This window comes from Arvicola amphibius, chromosome X (assembly GCF_903992535.2).
Source record: "Arvicola amphibius chromosome X, mArvAmp1.2, whole genome shotgun sequence".
NCBI lineage: Eukaryota > Metazoa > Chordata > Mammalia > Rodentia > Cricetidae > Arvicola > Arvicola amphibius.
This window is the reverse complement of record NC_052065.1, coordinates 31,574,290-31,594,060: the sequence shown is the minus strand read 5'-3', so window position 1 is coordinate 31,594,060 and position 19,771 is coordinate 31,574,290. Positions and strand designations below refer to the sequence as shown.

The following is a 19,771-nucleotide window of genomic DNA, read 5'->3' as shown; positions in this document are numbered from 1 at the left end:
CATTACCTGATAGCAATTAAGATTTCATTTTACTAAGAATTAAAGCGTAAATCAGTAGCAAGAAAAGAAAGATAACCAAATTGTCTTAAGATAAAATATGCTATTTTTTGTGTAAGTACATTTTAGGAACAGGGTAAAAAGTTATTTTAGCAGCTAGAGAAAGACAATTCTTTAACACTCAAGACCTGCTTTTTAACCGTTCGATGAAAAACTATACAAAAGAAAGAAGGTAGTTGGATAGAGTGGTGTCTACAACTTATTAGCACTTAGAAGACAGTGGCAGAAGTTTCGATTAGCCTGACCTGCCCAGGGAGACTCATACACATTAAAAAAATAATAATAACAAGACAACCACAGAAAGAGACTGAAAGCATAGTACATTTGAAGTTACACAGTAGACTCTAGCCCAGTCAAAACTGATTTGAAAAGAGAAGTGAAATTTGAGAAACAACTTCATAAGAGAATGAAAATAAAAACACTATATTCATAAACTGACATACTAAACCAAGATATTCAGGATATCATGGACACTAAAAGGAGGAAGAGAGACTTTTCAAATGAAGGGAAATTTTCTATTCTGCAGCTGAAATTTCTTAATTAGAATATACCAGTTTAGATTTGAGTAGGAAGATGGGGAAAGGCATCTTGTGCAAAGGAAGGCAATGAGGTAATAGTGTGTGTTGGGGGGCTGTTGAAAGAACAATTTTTCAACACAATAATTTTTTTTAAATATTTATTTATTTATTATGTATACAATATTCTGTCTGTGTGTATGTCTGTAGGCCAGAAGAGGGCACCAGATCTCATTACAGATGGCTGCGAGCCACCATGTGGTTGCTGGGAATTGAATTCAGGACCTTTGGAAGAGCAGGCAATGCTCTTAACCGATGAGCCATCTCTCCAGCCCCCTCAACACAATAATTTTAAACAATTTTTCTTATAAAATTTTAATTTTCAGGTGAGGTTTTAGCAGCAAGACAGTAATAAGAAATGAACCTATTCATAATAGTATAAAGACGCTAAGAACATATAGAATTATTATGACATGTTAGGGGCATCTTTACTAAGTTTCTAAGTTACAGAAGAAACAAGGATTAATCTGACATTGCACTTTACAATTCTTTTCAGAATACAATCTGCTATTAAGAAATTTTAAGTATACCTAGAGGTGGCTGGCCAGGGACAGGTCTCTCTTAACTTAATCAGCAACAAAAAGCAAGCTAACATACCACCTACCCATCAGGTCAGGATTGTTTACCCTTTGACCACAGTGGGTATCTGAGTATGACTAAGTCATCTAAGAATTTCATTTAAATCAAGCACATGGCTGAAAATCAAGGTCTCACTAAGTCAATGATAAAATGAAATCAGGAGCTTTAACTTTGAAGGTTTAATTTATTTCTTTGTGAGAATACTATTGTATTTCAAAAAATCAGTAAGAGTTCAGAAACCCATGGTAGCTATCCCCTGAGAAGTAATTACTGTTCAGCTACCCAAAAGATACAAATGTATATTTCAGATTGATACTTCTAAGTCAGCAGAACCATTCACTCACCTGACTGCTTAATTAAAAAAAAATTAAGTCATAAGAACTCAAGTTCTGTGCTACCTAAAGCCAGTCATACTCTATATTCTGCAACTACTACAGAAGTTAAAACCTATGAAGGCTTACCTAAGCCTGATCTAAGCAAGAAGAAACCAAGTTCATTTGCAGTATATGGGGTATGAGCAAAAAAAGGTTCTGCTCATTTCAATCATTCAATGAAATCAACAGAATATTATTTACGGACTTCCCAATAAAAATTTCATGAGGTGCTTGGTGTGATCATTGAGTCAAGTTCATTGCTTTATGAAATGAGTCAGGTAATCAAGATAATATTCTTTGGAGTCATTTATGTGGAAGACTGAAACAAATATGAATGGATTTCAGTAAAATAACTAGACTGTAGAAACAAGAGATCTGTTAAATGACATATTCAGATAAATGACTTTATGATCTCAAGGCCCATCAAGACCAAACTTGAACTTGAAAATGTGAAAGGAAAAATAAAATCATGAGGGATGTTGACCTATTTAAAGAAGTATAGGCAAGATGCCCCGCGACCTCAGAAGGACAAAGCCGTCTCTAGGCCCTAGGACCCAGGGAAAAACCCCTGGCCCTTCCCTCACCCATCTCAGTTGTACTAGACAGCCAACTGGCAAGGCTCCTGCAGGAAGGCTGCTCCAATACTCCTAAATTGGACTCCAAAATCTACAATTCCTACTCTACCTCTAAACGCATCCATCCCCAGACATCTCAGTGGCTCCCTGAAACAGTGACTGCACAAATGCACCAAGAGGAGTTCCCTATGATATAGAGGGCAACTGTGAAGATTGGTCCAAGAAAGGATCCCTGAGACACAGACACTGACTACAAAGATTGGATCAATAGGCAAAGACACTGCCAGTACCAACTGGAGAAAGAGATGGGTAGGAGCCAAATACAAGAATACATTCAACAACCTAAAGAGCAATATGGCAACACAAAAACCTAATAGTCCTACAACAGAAAAATATAAACAAATAGATCAAGCAAACTGTTTAAACACTTCAAGACTTGAACATTGACATAGAGGCAATGAAGAAAACACAAACCAAAGGATTTCTGGAGATGGAAAGTCTGGATTAAACAATCAGGAACTACAGATGCAATTATACAACACAGAATACAGGAGATGGAAGAGAGAATCTCAGGACTTGAAGACACGATAGAGGAAATAGATTCAATGGTCAAAGAAATGATAAATTCAACAAATTCTTAAAAATACACAGGAAAGCTGGGATACCATGAAAAGACCAAACCTAAGGATAAGAGGGAAGAAGGACAAGAAGTACAACTCAAAGGCACAGAAAATATATTCACCAAAATCATAGAAGAAAACCTTCCCAACATAAAGAATGATATGCCTATGAAGGTACAAAAAGCTTACAGAACACCAAATAGACTAGACCAAAGGAAAAAAAAGTCCCCTTGCCATATAATAATCAAAACACTAAATATACAGAATAAAAGAATATTAAGATTTACAAAGGAAAAAGGCCAAGTAACATGAAGGAAAACCTTTCAGAATTACACCCAACTTCTCAAGAGAAATTCTGAAAGCCAGAAGGTCCTAGACAGATGTGCTGCAGACACAAAGAAACCATATAAAAAAGCAAAGCTTTCAATCACCATGACGGAGAAAACAAGATATTCCATGAAAAAATAGATTTAAACAATACCTATTCACAAATCCAGCGCTGCAAAAAGTATTAAAAGGAAATCTCCAACCCAAGGAAGCTAACTGCACCCATAAAAATGCAGGCAACAGATAACCCCACACCAACAAAACCCAAAGAACGAACACACACATACACACACACACACACACACACCCCACCGAAAAATAAAAGGAATAAAAAAAATAACGGGTTGTTAATTTCTTAATATCAATACACTCAAATTCACCTATAAAAACAGGCTAACATGAATATGAAAATAGGATCCATCATGAAACACACCTCAACCTCAAAGACAGACAATACCTCAGAGTAAAGAGTTTGGGAAAAGACTTTCCAGCCAAATAGACCTAAGAAACAAGCAGATGTAGCTATCCTATATCTAACAAAATCGGCTTCAAACTACAATCAGTCAGAAGAGATGGAGAAGGACAATTTATATAACAATCCATCAAGATGTAGTCTCAATCCTGAACACCTAAGCCCCAAATACAAGAGCACCCACATATGTAAAAGGAACATTTCTAAAGCTTAAATCCCACATCAAACCCCATACACTAATAGTAGGAGACTTCAACACCCCACTCTCACCAATGGACAGGACAAGCAGACAGAATCTTAACAGAGAAATAAGAGAACAAATGCCATGACTGAAATGGAATTAACAGACATCTACAGAACATTCCACCCAAACACAAAAGAATATACCTTCATCTCAGCACCTAATGGAACCTACTCTAAAATTGAACACATATTCGGTAACGAAGCAAATTTAACATATACAAAAAAAATTGGAGTAACCCCCTGTATCTTATCAGATTACCATGGCTTAAATTTTTTAAAATTCAACAACACTAATTTCAGAAAGCCTACAAACTCATGGAATTTGAGCATTGCTCAAATGAATCACCCCTGGGAAGCAATAAAGAAAGAAATTAAAGACTTCCTGAAATTCAATAAAAATGAAGACACAACACACCCAAATCTATGGAACATTATGAAAGCAGTACTAAGAGGAAAATTCATAGCACTAAGTCCCTACATAAAGAAAGTGGAGAAAGCTCACACCAGTGACTAAACAGTACATCTAAAAGCTGCTCTACAACAAAAAGAAGCAGACTCACCTAGGAGTAGATTACAGGAAATAATCAAATTGAAAGCTGAAATCAACAAACAAAATACAAAGAATCAATGAAACAAAGAGTTGGTTCTTTGAGAAAAATCAACAAGATACACAAACCCTTATCAAAACTAACCAAAAGGCACAGAGAGAATATCCAAATTAACAAAATCAGAAATGAAAAGGGGGACATAACAACAGGCATCGAGGAAGTCCAGAGAATCATTAGGACATATTTCGAAAACCTGTACTCCACAACACTGGAAAATGTAAAAGAAATGGACAATTTTCTGGATAGGTACTAGATAACAAAATTAATTCAAGACCAGATGAACAACTTAAATAGATCAACAATCCCTAAGGAAATAGAAGAAGTCATCAAAAGCCTCCCAACCAAAAAAATCCCAGGGCCTTTTTCAGCACAGAATTCTACTAGAATTTCAAAGAAGAGCTAAAACCTATCCTCCTCAAATTGTTCCACGTAACAGAAACAGAAGGAACATTTTCAAACTCTTTTTATGAGGCTGCAATTACCCTGATACGCAAACCACACAAAGACTCAACTAAAAAAGAGAATTACAGACCAATCTCCCTCATGAACACTGACACAAATACTCAATAAAATACTGGCAAACAGAATCCAGGAAAATATAGAAAAAAAATTATCCACCATGATCAAGTTGGCTTCATCCCAGATATGTAAAGATGGTACAACATACAAAAATCTGACAATGTAATCCAGTGTCCGGGACCAGCCCCTACCCTGGAAAGAGGTATTTTTGTCAAGGTTGGTCCTCAAAAATCCACCAAATAAACTGAAAGAAGAAAAAAGAAAAAAAAATGATCCTTTAATTAGATGCTAAAAAAGCCTCTGACAAAATTCAACACTCCTTCATGATAAAGGTCTTGGAGACATCAGGGATATAAGAACGGATATAAACATAAAAGCAATATACACCAAGCCGACAGCCAACATCAAATTAAATGGAAAGAAACTCAAAGCAATTCTGCTAAAATCAGAAACATGACAAGGCTACCACTCTCACCATATCTATTAACATAGTTCTTGAAGTTCTAGCTAGAGCAATAAGACAACAAAAGGAGATCAAGGGGATACAAAAATTGGAACAAAAGAAGTCAAACTTTCACTCTTTGCAGATGATTATATATATAAAAGTGACCCCAAAAATCCTACCAGGGAACTCCCACAGCTGATAAACACCTTCAGTATGTGACAGGATACAAGATCAACTGGAAAAAAATCAGTAGCCCTCCTATATACAGATCATAAAGGGCTGAGAAAGAAATCAGAGAAACATCACCATTTACAATAGCAAAAACCAACAAAATATCTTGGGGTGACTGTAACCAAAGAAGTGAAAGACCTGTACAAGAACTTCAGTCTTTGAAGAAAGAAGGTGATGGACATTATCAGAAGATGGAAAGATCTCCCATGTTCTTAAATACGTAGGATAAACATAATAAAAATGGCAATCTTACCTAAAGCAATCTACAGATTCAATACAATCCCTTATCAAAATCCCAACACAATTCTTCACAGACCTCAAAAGAACACTACTTAACTTCATATGGAAAAGCAAAGGATAACCAGCCTGTAATCCATGACCCCAGAAAAGCTAGGTTACAAGGAGAACCCTGAGAGGCATACATGGACTCCCCTGGAAAGGGGAAATTGATAAGAACTCTGCAGAAAATTGAGAGCTTAGGGGTAGAGAAGGAAGGGTGGAAGGGGAGGGGGAGGGAAAAAGGGAAGTGGGGAGTTCATGAGGGAACTGGATGGCCAAGATGGGGGAAGGACAGAGAGGGAGAGCAAGAAAAGAGATATCTTGATTGAGGGAGCCATTATGGAGCTATCAAGAAACCTGGCACCATGGAAATTCCCTGGAATCCACAAGGATGACCCCAGCTGAGACCCTAAACAACAGTGGAGAAAGTGCCTGAAGTGGCCTTCTCTAGTATTTGGATTGATGGCTCCCTTAACTGTCATCATAGGAAATTCATCTAGCAACCGATGGAAGCAGAAGCAGATTCACAACTAGCACTGGGCCAAGCCATCAGAGTCCAGTTGAAGAGAGGGAGGAGTGATAATATGAGCAAAAGTGTCAAGACCATGATGGTGATACCCAGAGATAGCTGACCTGAGCTAGTGGGAGCTCACTGATTCTGGACTGACAGCAGGGGAACCTGCATAGGACCAAACTAGACCCTCTGAATGTGAGTGACAGTTGTGTGACTGGAGCAGTTTGTGGGAACAGAATTGATCCCTACTGCTTGAATTAGTTTTGAGTTCATTCTTTTTGGAGGAATACCTTGTTCAGTTTAGATATAGGAGGGCAGGGCCTTGGTCCTGCTTGAAAGTGCCAAACTTTGTTGACTCCCCTAATCCTCTCTGAAGAGTGGATGGGGGTAGGGATGGGGGAAGGTGAGGGAGTGGGAGGAGGGGAGGGAGAGGGAACTGAGATTGGTATGTAAAATAAGAAAAGATTGTTTTAAAAAACTAAATACTAAAATGTATAGGCAATTCCTGCTAAAAATAAGTAACTAGCAGATCACACCAAATAATACCACCATTTCTTATTGTTAACTCACTCAGTACAAATTTTATCCGAGATTGGATAGGCCATGGGCCTAGGGGAAAACCCAATATAGCAACCAAATGACTCCTAATGACATTTCTGCTATACCCAAACACCAGTGCTTTGCTCATCCATTAGAGAAGCTTCCTCTTGTAGTAGATGGGAACTAATAGAGTAGGACCACAACTCAATAATATGTAGAAAATGAGAGATTTTGGTATACTCAGTTCCAAATGGGATGTCTTCATCAAATTCCTCCTCTCAGGGCTCAGGGAAAGATTGTAATTGTCACAGGGGATGGTTGACTACATGGAAACAGTGCTTTCCAGATACAACAGGACTGGCTGATGCACGTATGAACTCAGAGACTCTGGCAGCACACAGGTTCAAGACAAACATGGTACCAGCACTGAGAGGGAGAAGTGAACACAGGTTCCCACCCCTAATCAAAAATCTATCTACAATTGATATCCATTTAGCAAAGGAAAAATTAGTTTTCCCCAATGAAGTCTCATTGGGTATATTAATTACACTTCTGGGTAGTCAACATGACCGGCATTAGATGGGCAATATAAAACAAACTCAATGGTATTTTCGCAGACATTTTGTGTAATATTGCTTTGCTTGCACATTTTCTGTCTTACTAGGTTTTTGCCTACATATTTTGGTTTCTGTTTTTGCAGGGTGTGTGTTTCCTTTGTTTTTTTTGGAGAGAGAAAGGGCATGGAATTGGGCAGATGGAGGGGTGGAGGAGCTGGAGGAAGGGAAAAGCATGCTCAGAATTTATTACACGAAAAAAATTTTTTTCAGTTAAAAAAAGTAAAAAAAAAAGAAAAGCAACAAATTTAAGGGTAAAAAAGCAAACAAAGGGAAAGAAATGTCTTCTTTCTGAAAGTTATTTTTTAGTGGCTGTTTCTATTAACAATGTAAATTATTGCTGAGCATTAGGTAGTAATTATATATGTCACTTTTAAGTTAATTTTTTTGCTAATGTGAGAACTACATGTCATTGTCTGTGTTAACTTTTATTCTGAAAGGGAAGCTCATGAATTAGATTGCTCGATTTTAAAAAGCAAATACAAGTCTATAATGGCATATTATTAATATCTCCATTTTTCATAAGCTCATTTGGTGTTAAAACTTAACCTGGAATTACTTACAGATTTCATTTAGCACATCACAATGACTAGCATATGCTTTACTACAAAAATAGTAATGTGTTTTATTCTAGGACAATGTGATAGACCTTGCTAAGAAAATAAAATTTCTATTGCCTTTTTAAATCCAAAAATTCTGAATTCTCCGATACATTCGGACTGAATAATACTGTTGTATGTCTTTGGTAAAATCCTTTCTGAATCATCTCCTAGCTCAGAAATTCTTTCTCACGGTTCATTTACGGATAAAACACACTACATTTTTGATAGTGCCGTGGATGTGGTATTAAGTTTGTATATTTAAATGACAATGGCTCATATATTTGTATGTTTGGTCCCCAATTAGAACTGGGAAAGATTAGGAGGTGTGGCTTTGTTGGAAGAGGTATATCATTGGTGAGTGGGGGTGGCTTTTGAGGTTTCAAAAGCCCACACCACTCCCAGTTAGTTTATTGCCTTGTGCTTGTGGATGGAGATATGGACTCTCGGTTATTATCTGGGCGGTGGTTGCGTAAGTCTTTAATCCCAGCACTCAGGAGGCAGAGACAGGTGGAACTCTTTGAGTTTGAGGCCACCCTGGTCTACAAAAGCTAGTTCCAGGATAGGTTCCAAAGCTACAGAGTGGTCATGAGCTCTCAGTTATTGCTCCAGCACCTACCTGCCTGCCTGCCACCATGCTCCCCACCATGATGGTGATGAAAATGATTTCTTTTATAAGTTGCCATGGCCCTGGTATTTTATCACAGCAATAGAAAAGTGAGTACAACAGTTGGCTCTAGGGGCCACTTTCATCCTGTCTGTATTTTCAACATTTATACAAACTATATGTCTCCCTAGGACACATAGCTTCTTAGTATGTTTTGGCAATACTTAAGACTGAACTCAGAAGAATGCACAGCTTAAAAGAACAAAAGGACTTCTCTAGACTCTGGAAGACTCCAATGGACTTATCATTGCATTTCTTGCATTCTATCCACTTATGTGTAGTAATTGGACCTATTCATAAATCCTCAGTGATTAGCTTAGAGCCTGTATTCAGTCATCAATATTCATTAAATGAAAGAATGAGAGCAAGATGTTTGGTTGATAAAAAGTATGCTTTTTATCATTTAGCAATGACTAAATGCATTGTAAAAAGTAATTTTTTTTTTCTTTTGGGTTTTTCGAGACAGAGCTTCTCTGTGTAACAGCCCTAGCTGTCCTGGAACTAGCTCTTGTAGACCAGGCTGGCCTTGCACTCACAGAGAAATCCACTTGTCTCTGCCTCCCAAGTACTAAGATTAAAGGTGTGTGCCACTACTGCTCAGTCTGTAAAAAGTAATCTATCTATCTTTTCTTTTTTTTTTTTTCTTGAGACAGAGTTTCTCTGTAGCTTTAGAGCCTATCATGGAACTAGCTCTTGTAGACCAAGCTGTGTAAAAAGTAATCTTAAAGCAAGGCTGAGGAACTTGTACTTGTGTTTTGCATTTTCAAGTGGTATAATCGGGAAAAAAAACAAAACAAAAACAAACAACAACAACAACAAAAAAAAAGACCTTCTTAATCACATATGACAATCCAAGCTGGGAGCAGAGTTCTTAATTTGATGAGGAATGCAATCAAGAGCAAGATAATTTGACATTTGTAGTGCCAGGTAAAATGGAGAACAGGTGCTCAAGGCTTCACAATAATAAAGACAAGAGGATAAACCTAATCATACCTTTTAAGACTCTGCTCTCCACGAAACCATGTCTATTTTCTTATAGTGGATTTGAACATCTTCCTCTCCTGCTTAAAATCCTCTGACGGTTGTTGATCTAATCCTATCACTTTTCCTTTAGTAAAAGTAGCATTCTTACCATCTCTACCCAAATTATTTTTCAATTGTATCTTATAAATATATCACCTCTCAGATTTCCTGCTAGGTAATCTCTCCCTACTATACTAAAATGTTGAGAGATATTTGATCACTGTGTCTGTCCTTCTTCACTTGCCTTAAGGCACCTTCTGATTGGTTTAATAAGGCTAAGCAGGGCTTCTGGGAAGAGAGCAACCCTGGAAGGAAGAGAGGCTGAATTTGCCAGCGACATGTGGAGGGGGGTCAGACCTACTGTATGGAGGAAATTCATCTTTATACCACTATGTGTCCTTTAGTAGTATACAATTGGTTCTCAGTTCTTCAACAGGTGTTGAACTATACTTAGGGAACGGGAACAAAAAAGCAGGTAGATTTTAGACTAATTTATAAAATATCTAAACTGATGACAAGAATTTTCAAAGTTACTGGATAATCACAAGTTATAAATGTTAAAGAGACAACTACTGTGCTATGTAGAAATTATAACTTAATTCCTTTTATAATCCTGATTCCATTTATAAAATCCTAATCAAGTCAAAATGTAATGTGATGAACTACCCAATCTACATAGATACTACATAACAGCTTTTTTCAATTATGCTTTCTCATCAGTGGTGGTTCATGCCTATAAATCATAAGAACTCAAGAGGGTGAGGCAAATAGAATTCGAGGGCATACTGGACTACATAGTTCCAGGCCAGTCTGAGATACAGGGTGAGATCTCCAAATCAAAAAGAACAAATATTAGTAAATCCTTAAGTTATATCATCTCTTTACTTTTCAATAATCTGAGTCACTTTAACATGGTCAATAACTCTACCACCAAAACCACACAAATAATCAACAAGCAATGAATTTGCTATTGTAAGCAAACTAGCTGTTCTGAGGCATAACAGGTTAAAGACAACTCCCAGCCATGATCATATGGTGAATATGGTGCCAAGTATTCATTATATAAAAGCATTATAAGAACATGCTATACTTGATTTCATTCCTATTTCTCTTCATATATATTTTACCTGGTTTTAGAATGAGGTAAAATAGTACAAATAAAAGATTGCTGTAAGAAAGTACACAGACATGTTACCTTGTCTACTCATAAAATTTGGATTTAGGTTTGAAAGGACTCAATTAAATCCATCGTTTTCCATCTATCTTTTGTGTATGAATATTTATGCATATATCTGTGTAGATGCTCATGCACATGCATGTTCATGTCAGGTGTCTTTCTCAAAAGGTTCTTCACCTGTACTTTGGGACAGGGTCTCTCAATGAATATGGAGTTCATCAATTCAGCTTGGCTGGCTGACCAAAGAACTTCAGGGTTCTGGTAGTCTCTGCCAGCAAGTGCTGAGACACCAGCTGTCATACCCAGGCTTTTGACTTGGCTTCTAAGGATCTGAACGCAGAACTTCATGGTTACACAATGGGAAATTTACTTACTTAACCATCACCCCAGCCCTCACTTCTCATATTTTTTTTTCACCAGAATTCCCTATCTTTTGATAGTGGAATATCACTATTTAAAAAGAAAAACAAAACAAAAACTGTTCAAAAATATTACTTCTAAGTAGAACCTGACAATGATTTACTAGTAGTCAAAGTAAGTCACTAAGAATTTATACAAACATTGAAAGTGCAAACAGCTAAAATATGGAGAACAATTATAAGACAATTAAAACTCTGGAAAACTGACATTTCAGGCAATTCCCTATATTAACTTTTCTATAACAATTATTCTGTGATATTTTTCCTTCAGTGACTAAAAGCAGACATTTGATATTGAGAAGAGCAGGAAAGCATTAGAAAGTGAATCTTCTGCTGTACAACAATTTATAACTTTATTCCTTTTTAAACCATAACAGGCTATTTGGAAGGGAACTATATTTGCAGATTCTCATATTTTGCTAGACTTCTGAATGATTTTGTTTTAATGTGGACATAATTCTAAGGGGAAAAAGTATTTGACAGTCAACACCCCGACTCCGGCAAGAGTTCAGTACAATTTTAGAAAGTACTTACTTAATCATTTCAAAAAGCTTTGGGTCTGAAACCTTGATATTTCGTGCCATATTCCAGGAAAGATGAACCATGGGTACTATTGACTTCACACTTTGCAATTTGTTCCATTCGTACCGTTCCACTGCCAACTTATACTGGCAGGCTGGAGGGGAGGGGGGATTAAAAAACAAAAACAAAATCTATCAAAAGATGTGAAGATACCCCCCGCCCCAACAAGGGTTTCTCTATAACTCTGGCTGTCCAGAAACTCACTCCACAGAACAGGCTGGCCTTGAACTCAGAGATCCGCCTATTTCTACCTCCCAAGTGCTGGGATTAAAGGCTTGTGCCACCACTGCCCGGTTTACAACAATAATATTTATGTTTTGTGATAATTTTTTCATCCATTATCTCATTTAATTCTTAGCATTTCCTTATTGATTTTATTTTCATCACTAGATGAAGAAATCAAGGACTCGAGAAATCAAGTAATTTGCCCAAGTTCACAAAAGCCAACTCCTAATCTAAATCCAGGTCTTTCTGGCTCCAAAGGCCACAGCTTAATCTCTAAAGATAGGCATAATTCAAATTGTATTTCATAAACCAATACAGGAGAAAAAAGAAAAATCTAAAAGAATGTATTTTTACTTAGGTTTTGTCTCCCTTAAAGAGGCCCCTTTATAAAGCAAAATCAAGGACTCTAAAAATTATTACAAGTATATCTTCCATGTATATAACTATATAAGCCTTTTATTTGCTAAGGACTTATGGTTTTAGATTCAATAGTTAACTAACATTTAACTTTTATAATAAAAAATTATAATAAAAAGGAGACATTTTCTTCTAAATACATTTATTAGTTTTTTTTTAAGGTCAAATCTTTTTTCAAGCATATTATTTTAAAATACCTGTAAGTGGACCAACATTCCAAGCAATGTTGTTGCACCAGCCAATAGCTTGAACCCAATGAACAGTGCCTGCATTTATCCAAACCAGATCTCCAGGTCGCTGAATAAACCTATACACTGGAACATTTGCTTCATAAAGATCTTCAAGATTGGGCCACCAAGAACCCATTAAGAAATTTAAATTATTTCTGAAATAAGAAAAACAGAACAAATGGATCAAGGGCTCTAATAAATTCTTTATAAAAGAATGTCAAAAGTTTCTTAATGCTAATTAATTTCAATAAAACTTAACTGATAGAGTAATAAAATATGCTGTATGCATGTAAAGACTAAAATTAATTACAGTAAAGTATAGGAAGACTTATCTAAAGATAGCATTACTTGCTTGAATTTATTTCTTCAAGATTCAAGTGAAAATCTGTAGCTACTTTGAAGTAGCACATATTTTTAACTTCTAATATCATTTTATTAAGTCCCCACTCTACTTTTAGTCGCTGAACCCTTCTCTTTTTCTTACAGTACCCGGAAATCACTAAAAGACAGAAGATGTAGATGAATTTATTTATATAAATAAGACCACTATATATAAGTACCAGAAACTCCACTCAATTTGAGAAAAGGTCTTTACTGCTGTTTTTACTCATAAGGAAAAAAAGGGGTAAAATTTGACAACTTCCATATGGTTTACAAGATCAGCTAATGAAGCACAAATAATAAAAACCAAGAGACAGATTTGGGGGTTCAACCTGAGGATCAGAAAGGCAAAGTAAGCAGTCAAGCCACTAGAAAGCTCTTACCTCTAAGAAATCCTCAGACTGAAAGAGAACAAGTTCCTGTTTCATCCTGGCATATATTTCTCTCTAGTGCAGAGGATTAAAGGCATGAGACACCACCATCTGGATCTTTTTCTGTATTGATCTTGTGTAGTCCAGGGAGGCCTTGAACTCACAAGAGATCCATCTGCCTGTTTCCCAAATCATGGGATTAAAGGTGTATGACACCACTGCCTAGCTTCTAGTGGCTTTGTTTTACTTTCTAGTCTTCAGGCAAGCTTTATTTATAAAGCATAAATAAAATTTCACTATAGCTCCCCGTTTTGCCTAAAATAATAAAAATAAAATTTTCTTTGGGTTCCCATAAGATTATCAGTGCTCCCAGTCAGCAGGAAGTAGCCCAGAAAAATACACCTACATTCTCAAAAAATGGATTATGAATGTTTGTCTTTGTTTAGCATGTAGGTTTCAAGTTGTTATGGATAATGGTCAGAAAAAAAGCTAAACAAAGAAGATTGGATTCAGGTGTTTTGTTCTGAAAAGAGAAAAAGGGGGATAAGCTATGGGATAATGCTCTGGTATACTGTAAAGATTTGTCATTCCTGAAAGGTAAAGGAGAAAACAGACTTCTTCAAGTTCTAAGTTTTTCTCTGACTACTATACATCCTAAATTGTGTGTTTGCAAGTTTGTTCTCTAAACAAATAAGGAATCTGTGATAAGGTTGAGCAACTACAGTTCCCTATAAAGCAAAGTTATTAAAACAAATCTTAAACCTATTTTAGTCTTGTGGTACCATCATAAAACTGGAGAAAACATTCTAACTAAAATCAGGCAAGCAACCCCAATTAATTAACAAGATATGGTATAAAGTAGAGCAAGTTACTTTGACAATACATTTGAATCTGTAAAATTCTATATCTAATTTTCTTGTACTGAATGAAATGTGTTAGTGAAGTCAATAGATGGTGATTATCTCTCCAAATTTAAAAAAAGATTTAGAGCTTTTAAAAAATTTTCAATTATGATACATGTCATAATTAACCAAGTATTTACAGCTAAGATTATTAAAGCAAAATTAGAAATTACATGTTAATATAAGGAATATGTGTATAATTAGTTTTCAAATTTCATAATACACACTTTCAGTAGCCCCTCCCTCTACATTTAACTGAAATAGGGGCAAAATACCACATATTAATGATATATGTTTTTAATTTTTATTTCATAATAATTTTCTAATTTTATTACTAAATGAAAATATCAGAAGCTTACATAATTGAGTACCTTTTAGAAAACAAGAAAACAGTTATATCTAGATATATTAAATTTAAATCAATTAAAAAGCACCCAAAGCCCTTCTTAACACAAAACAAAACACATAAAGGATGGCTATTTCTAGTATCTTAATGAATGAAAAGATTCACTATATATATTCTTGAAACAAAACCTGAAGCAGTAATTTAAGTTTTATAAAAAGCCTTTTTAAAAAAAGATGCCAGTTTTAAAAAGAATTTATATCATGACAGGGCAAAGAGTAATATGTTCAAGCTTGAGTTATTCCTAATAAGCACGTTCACTTACAGAGTTTCCTTCACTTTCTGAAAACATTTATGAATTTTTTTCTATGAATGTATGCCTTATAAATAAGTACTTGAATATATCATTTTAAAAATGAAACTAATAACTCAAAATTTCTAACCTCTAAGCACATGCCTACTACTATATTTCACAGAGTGGTTTCATGATACCTTTAAAAGTTTTCTCATAACGTAATAGGTTTGGAATCAATTTAACACAAAATTTTCCACTAAATGGTAACTAAAAGCTGAGTGTATCATTAGGCTATCGAATTTGGTAAGTTGTCCTTTATAATACTGTATTATAATAATTATGTTTAAATAAAATTGAGTTTGAAAACCTACTTTTCACAGAAGTCATTCAAAACACCCCAGTAACCTTCAGGAACAACAAACCATTCACAGTCACCTGGGCCAATATTTATATTAACTGAACAGAAGTTATTATTTTCTTGATGACCTAAAAGGCAAAAAGAAAAATAAATCAACATACTATTAATTCTATAGAAAATAAGTCTTTAGACATGAAACCTTTAAAATGTTAAATAGAGAATGTTAAAGATTCAGTTCTTTATAGTTTTAAGTCTGGCTTTATGACTGAGTTAGGTCAAGTACTCCTAACTTATTCAGTAAGGGCTAACATGGAAGGCAAAGTAGAGTTTAGGCTCTGATAAGTTACCTGGCTCAGTTATAACATTAACCAAAGCAAGCTGTAAAGCATGTTTAGCTCACCTTCCCTAGAAATAAGAATAAATATTAACAATTTCTATAAAATTGTTATTTTGAAGATAAATGAAATATTGATTAGAATGGTGTCTAATAAACAATATACATTAGTTGTAGATGCCATTACTTTTTTCTTTTTCATTGTGAACAAAGTCTGGCTTTAAAAACATAGCTACTTAGGCCAGATATATGCCTCAGTGCTTAAGAGTCCATTGTGCTCTTACAGAGGACTTGGACTGGTGGCAGTAGAAAACAGTAAAATAGAGATCCTCCCTCTTTCTCTATACATGAAGATCAACTTTATTAGAACACACAGAGATAGTCATAGGTTGACTGTCATGAAATAAATTCCAAAAGAAAGGTAACTTAAAGTTAGTAGACATTTGTAGTGTAATACTTTGGATCTTGCCTTCCCTGCATTGCTGGCTAACTGATGAGTTTAAAACACAAAATTTGTATTTTTGGTGTAGTACCCAGGTCCCTATTTTTTCTAGATGGAGGAAAAGTGTTATTATTTTGTTTTATTTTCACTTAACTAAGGAGTCACCAAGGAACTGAGGCAAGGACTTCTTGCTTCATGTCATCTCAGGGCAAGCAATATAATGGTACTCAGTAGTTACTTTCTAAGTATGTATTTGGAAATGCCCCACAGTATGGATCCTAAATAAAAATGAGCTCTAGTTACAGTCAGAGCTACTAAATAAACCTTAATTGCCTATACAAAATTATTTAAGAATAAAGCCTAAACACAACCCTGTAGTTTAAAATATACAGTCTGATTGTAAAGTGATAGCTAAAACAGCTATCACCTGTACTTATGTAACTCCAGAACAACTTTAATACAAGACACACGAAAGTGTTATTTCATATATTGTACTGATTAAACTATACACATTTCTTGTAAGACCATGCAATCTAATACAAAAAGACTTTTTAAAATGTGAGTTGGAAGCGGTAGCAATTGCAGAGTATACACTAGATTTCAAATATATGGTATAAAAAATGTGAAACATCTTTGTAATTTTGTATTGATTATATGTTCATATTTTGGGTGTTAAAGGGAAAAATTAACTTCATTTACTCTTCATATTTTAATGTATCAAAATGACTTTTTAAATTATATATAATTTGTATTATATTTCTATTGAACACCACTACCTTCAAGGAATTCTTCAGGTAATTCCTTTGAGAGAATAGAAGAAAAGTTGTTACCAATGACCTCAGACAGGGGATTACTACATAATATAAAGAATAAAAAATATTAAATTAAAACTGCTTTGAAATTGCTGTCTTTCAACCCAGACAGAATGAGTATTAAGAAATCAAGAGACAAAAAGTGCTGGTAAGGACACAGGAACCCTTATACACTTCTGATGGCAATGTAAACCAGTATGGCTACTATGGAAATCAGTATAGAGATTCCTCAAAAACTACAAGCACGACATCTGGATTTTCACACTGTAATGTTCACACTGACTGTTGCACTATTTATACATAAATACATAGATAAAATACATAGATACATAAAATACATAGATAAAAGAAATTAAAGAAACCATACTACACCTACAGAACATGAATTATACTCAGCTGTAAGAACGAAATTACCACACTCACAGGAAAATAGATGGAATTGGAGATTATTATGCTATGTGACATGAGCATGTTTAAGAAAGACACATATCACGTTTGCTTTTATGTATGAAATCTATTTTTAAATTAATATTAAAATGATTTAAAGAAGATAACAAAATGCTTTCTAATGCAGGTACTTAGCATTCCTCAGAGCCTTCTGATCCCCCCAGCAAATAAAAATGTACAAGTGGGACATGGGAGTCCAGGGCCAGTGACATTGCTCGGCACATAGAAATGTTTGTTATTAATCAAGCAGGACAAGCAGAGTTCAATCCTCTAGATCCACATGGTAAAAGGACAGAAACTGATTCTGGCAAGTTATTTCTGACTTCCACATGTATGCCATGGCACATATATGCAGGCTTGTGCAAGCATATGTGGACATACACAATAACTGCAATAAAATATTAAAAAATATTCAGAACTGTATAGGCACAAGCAACGAATATTCTCCATACTTATTCTTTCCTAAGATTTATATTGAAAAATTCTTTTCAACTAGGGCATATTATTTGCAGAAAATAGTTCAAATTGGATGGTTTTTAAAACAGAATCTATCTGATACTAAAGACAGAAGAAAATGAGTTCAAATAGCTTGTCCAATATTTATATTGCTGTCTAACGATGGAACAGAAAGTAGAATATGGTTCTCTTGCCATTGATGCCAGAATTTTTTGCCCTTTATCAAACTATGAAATGACACGAGAATAAAATGGCAATAAATGGTTTTAATACATAAGATTCCCCTGGAAAACAATTTGTGTTGTTTGTTGGTTTAATAATATTCTTTCTTAGATCTAATATCTCCAAAGATGGAATACATAGTCTACAAAAGAGATTCATCTGGACAGTCAGAGATAGCAACCAATGATCTCTATTAGTCAAAAGCAACACGGTTCTATTTTGAAATGATTCTTAAGCTATGATTCATTAAGGTGACAAAGAAAAAAAGCAGTTTGGATTTTAAGCTAGGTTTACTTCAAGTAAAAGACTGAAAACATGACAGAGATATGCAACCTATAGGTACTTTATTTCTTATCAGTAACTGTACTAATTCATTGATGCTAGGATTATAGGGATTGCTAAATATTTCAAAATATTACTCTGCAGTTTCACGTCAATCCATGGGCCCCGAAGAAGAAAATACATTAGTGATAGATGGAAACATGAAAGCTGAAAACCAAACCACTTGACATGAATAAAACAATTCAAAGAAAGAATATGACTTGCAAAAGTACACAGTGTAACTGGTGGCAAAGTCCACAGGATGAGTCCAGTAACTGCTTCATATTAAATGTTTTTGAAACTATCATTAAACTATCATTTGCAACCTAACCAGAGGATTGTAATCACAGTTTCTTTTAAAAACTAAACAGAAAGGAAAATGTATTCTTCAAGTGAGGCTGTTTTCACATACATGACATGTACTAGGCCATGATATAAAGTAAGGACATTCTACATTATGATTGTGATTTTAAAAACTGTTACAAAACACTGTACACATGCCATTCTTAGAAGTATGCAGAAACAACAGTTGTTGGACCACAGGGTGCTTTAATGAACTTTTAAGAACAAAATACTAATACCAGATTTGAAAGATATCAAAGGGGAAAAAATTTTGACCTAAGTCCTGTTAAAAGCATCAAATCGTATAAAAATAATCCTTTTTAGTTCTATTCATTTTATTTTTTTTTCTTTTTTCTTTTTTTGGTTTTTCGAGACAGGGTTTCTCTGTAGCTTTTTTAAAGCCTGTCCTGGAACTAGCTCTTGTAGACCAGGCTGGCCTCGAACTCACAGAGATCCGCCTGCCTCTGCCTCCCGAGTGCTGGGATTAAAGGCGTGCGCCACCACCGCCCGGCAGTTCTATTCATTTTAAACAGAAAGATTCTGATTCTCTTCATATGCATTATCTTTTATGATATATGAAGTTTACCTGGCGTTCTGCTTCCTGGAACTTTCATATATAGTTGAACTGTGTTCATGCCCAATATAGTATGACCAACATGGCTTAGAAGATTTCCTGCTGATACGACACGCACAAAAGCAGGAAGTTTAGTCAGTTCATGTAACTGCAGCTTCCACCTATAAAGAAAAAAAAAAGAGTAATGCCCTGCTTTTATGTTCCAATGAGAAAAAAAAATCTATAAACATTTTACTTTCAAATAAGAAATAATGGAATAT

General features: G+C 35.1%; 1 protein-coding gene across 19 annotated transcripts in view; it reads right to left on the bottom strand.

Moving 5' to 3' along the window:
* The window catches only part of Kdm6a (lysine demethylase 6A), a 142,307-nt gene that overhangs the window by 8,194 nt on the left and 114,342 nt on the right, over positions 1–19,771 (bottom strand). For all 19 annotated transcript variants that reach the window (XM_038316933.1, XM_038316935.1, XM_038316934.1 and 16 more), the window contains 4 exons: positions 19,524–19,672; positions 15,575–15,689; positions 12,879–13,066; positions 11,992–12,133 (listed from right to left, as the gene is read on the bottom strand). In XM_038316933.1, coding sequence (XP_038172861.1) covers positions 11,992–12,133; positions 12,879–13,066; positions 15,575–15,689; positions 19,524–19,672 — 594 coding nt within the window. The remainder of the gene's footprint in view (positions 1–11,991; positions 12,134–12,878; positions 13,067–15,574; positions 15,690–19,523; positions 19,673–19,771) is intronic.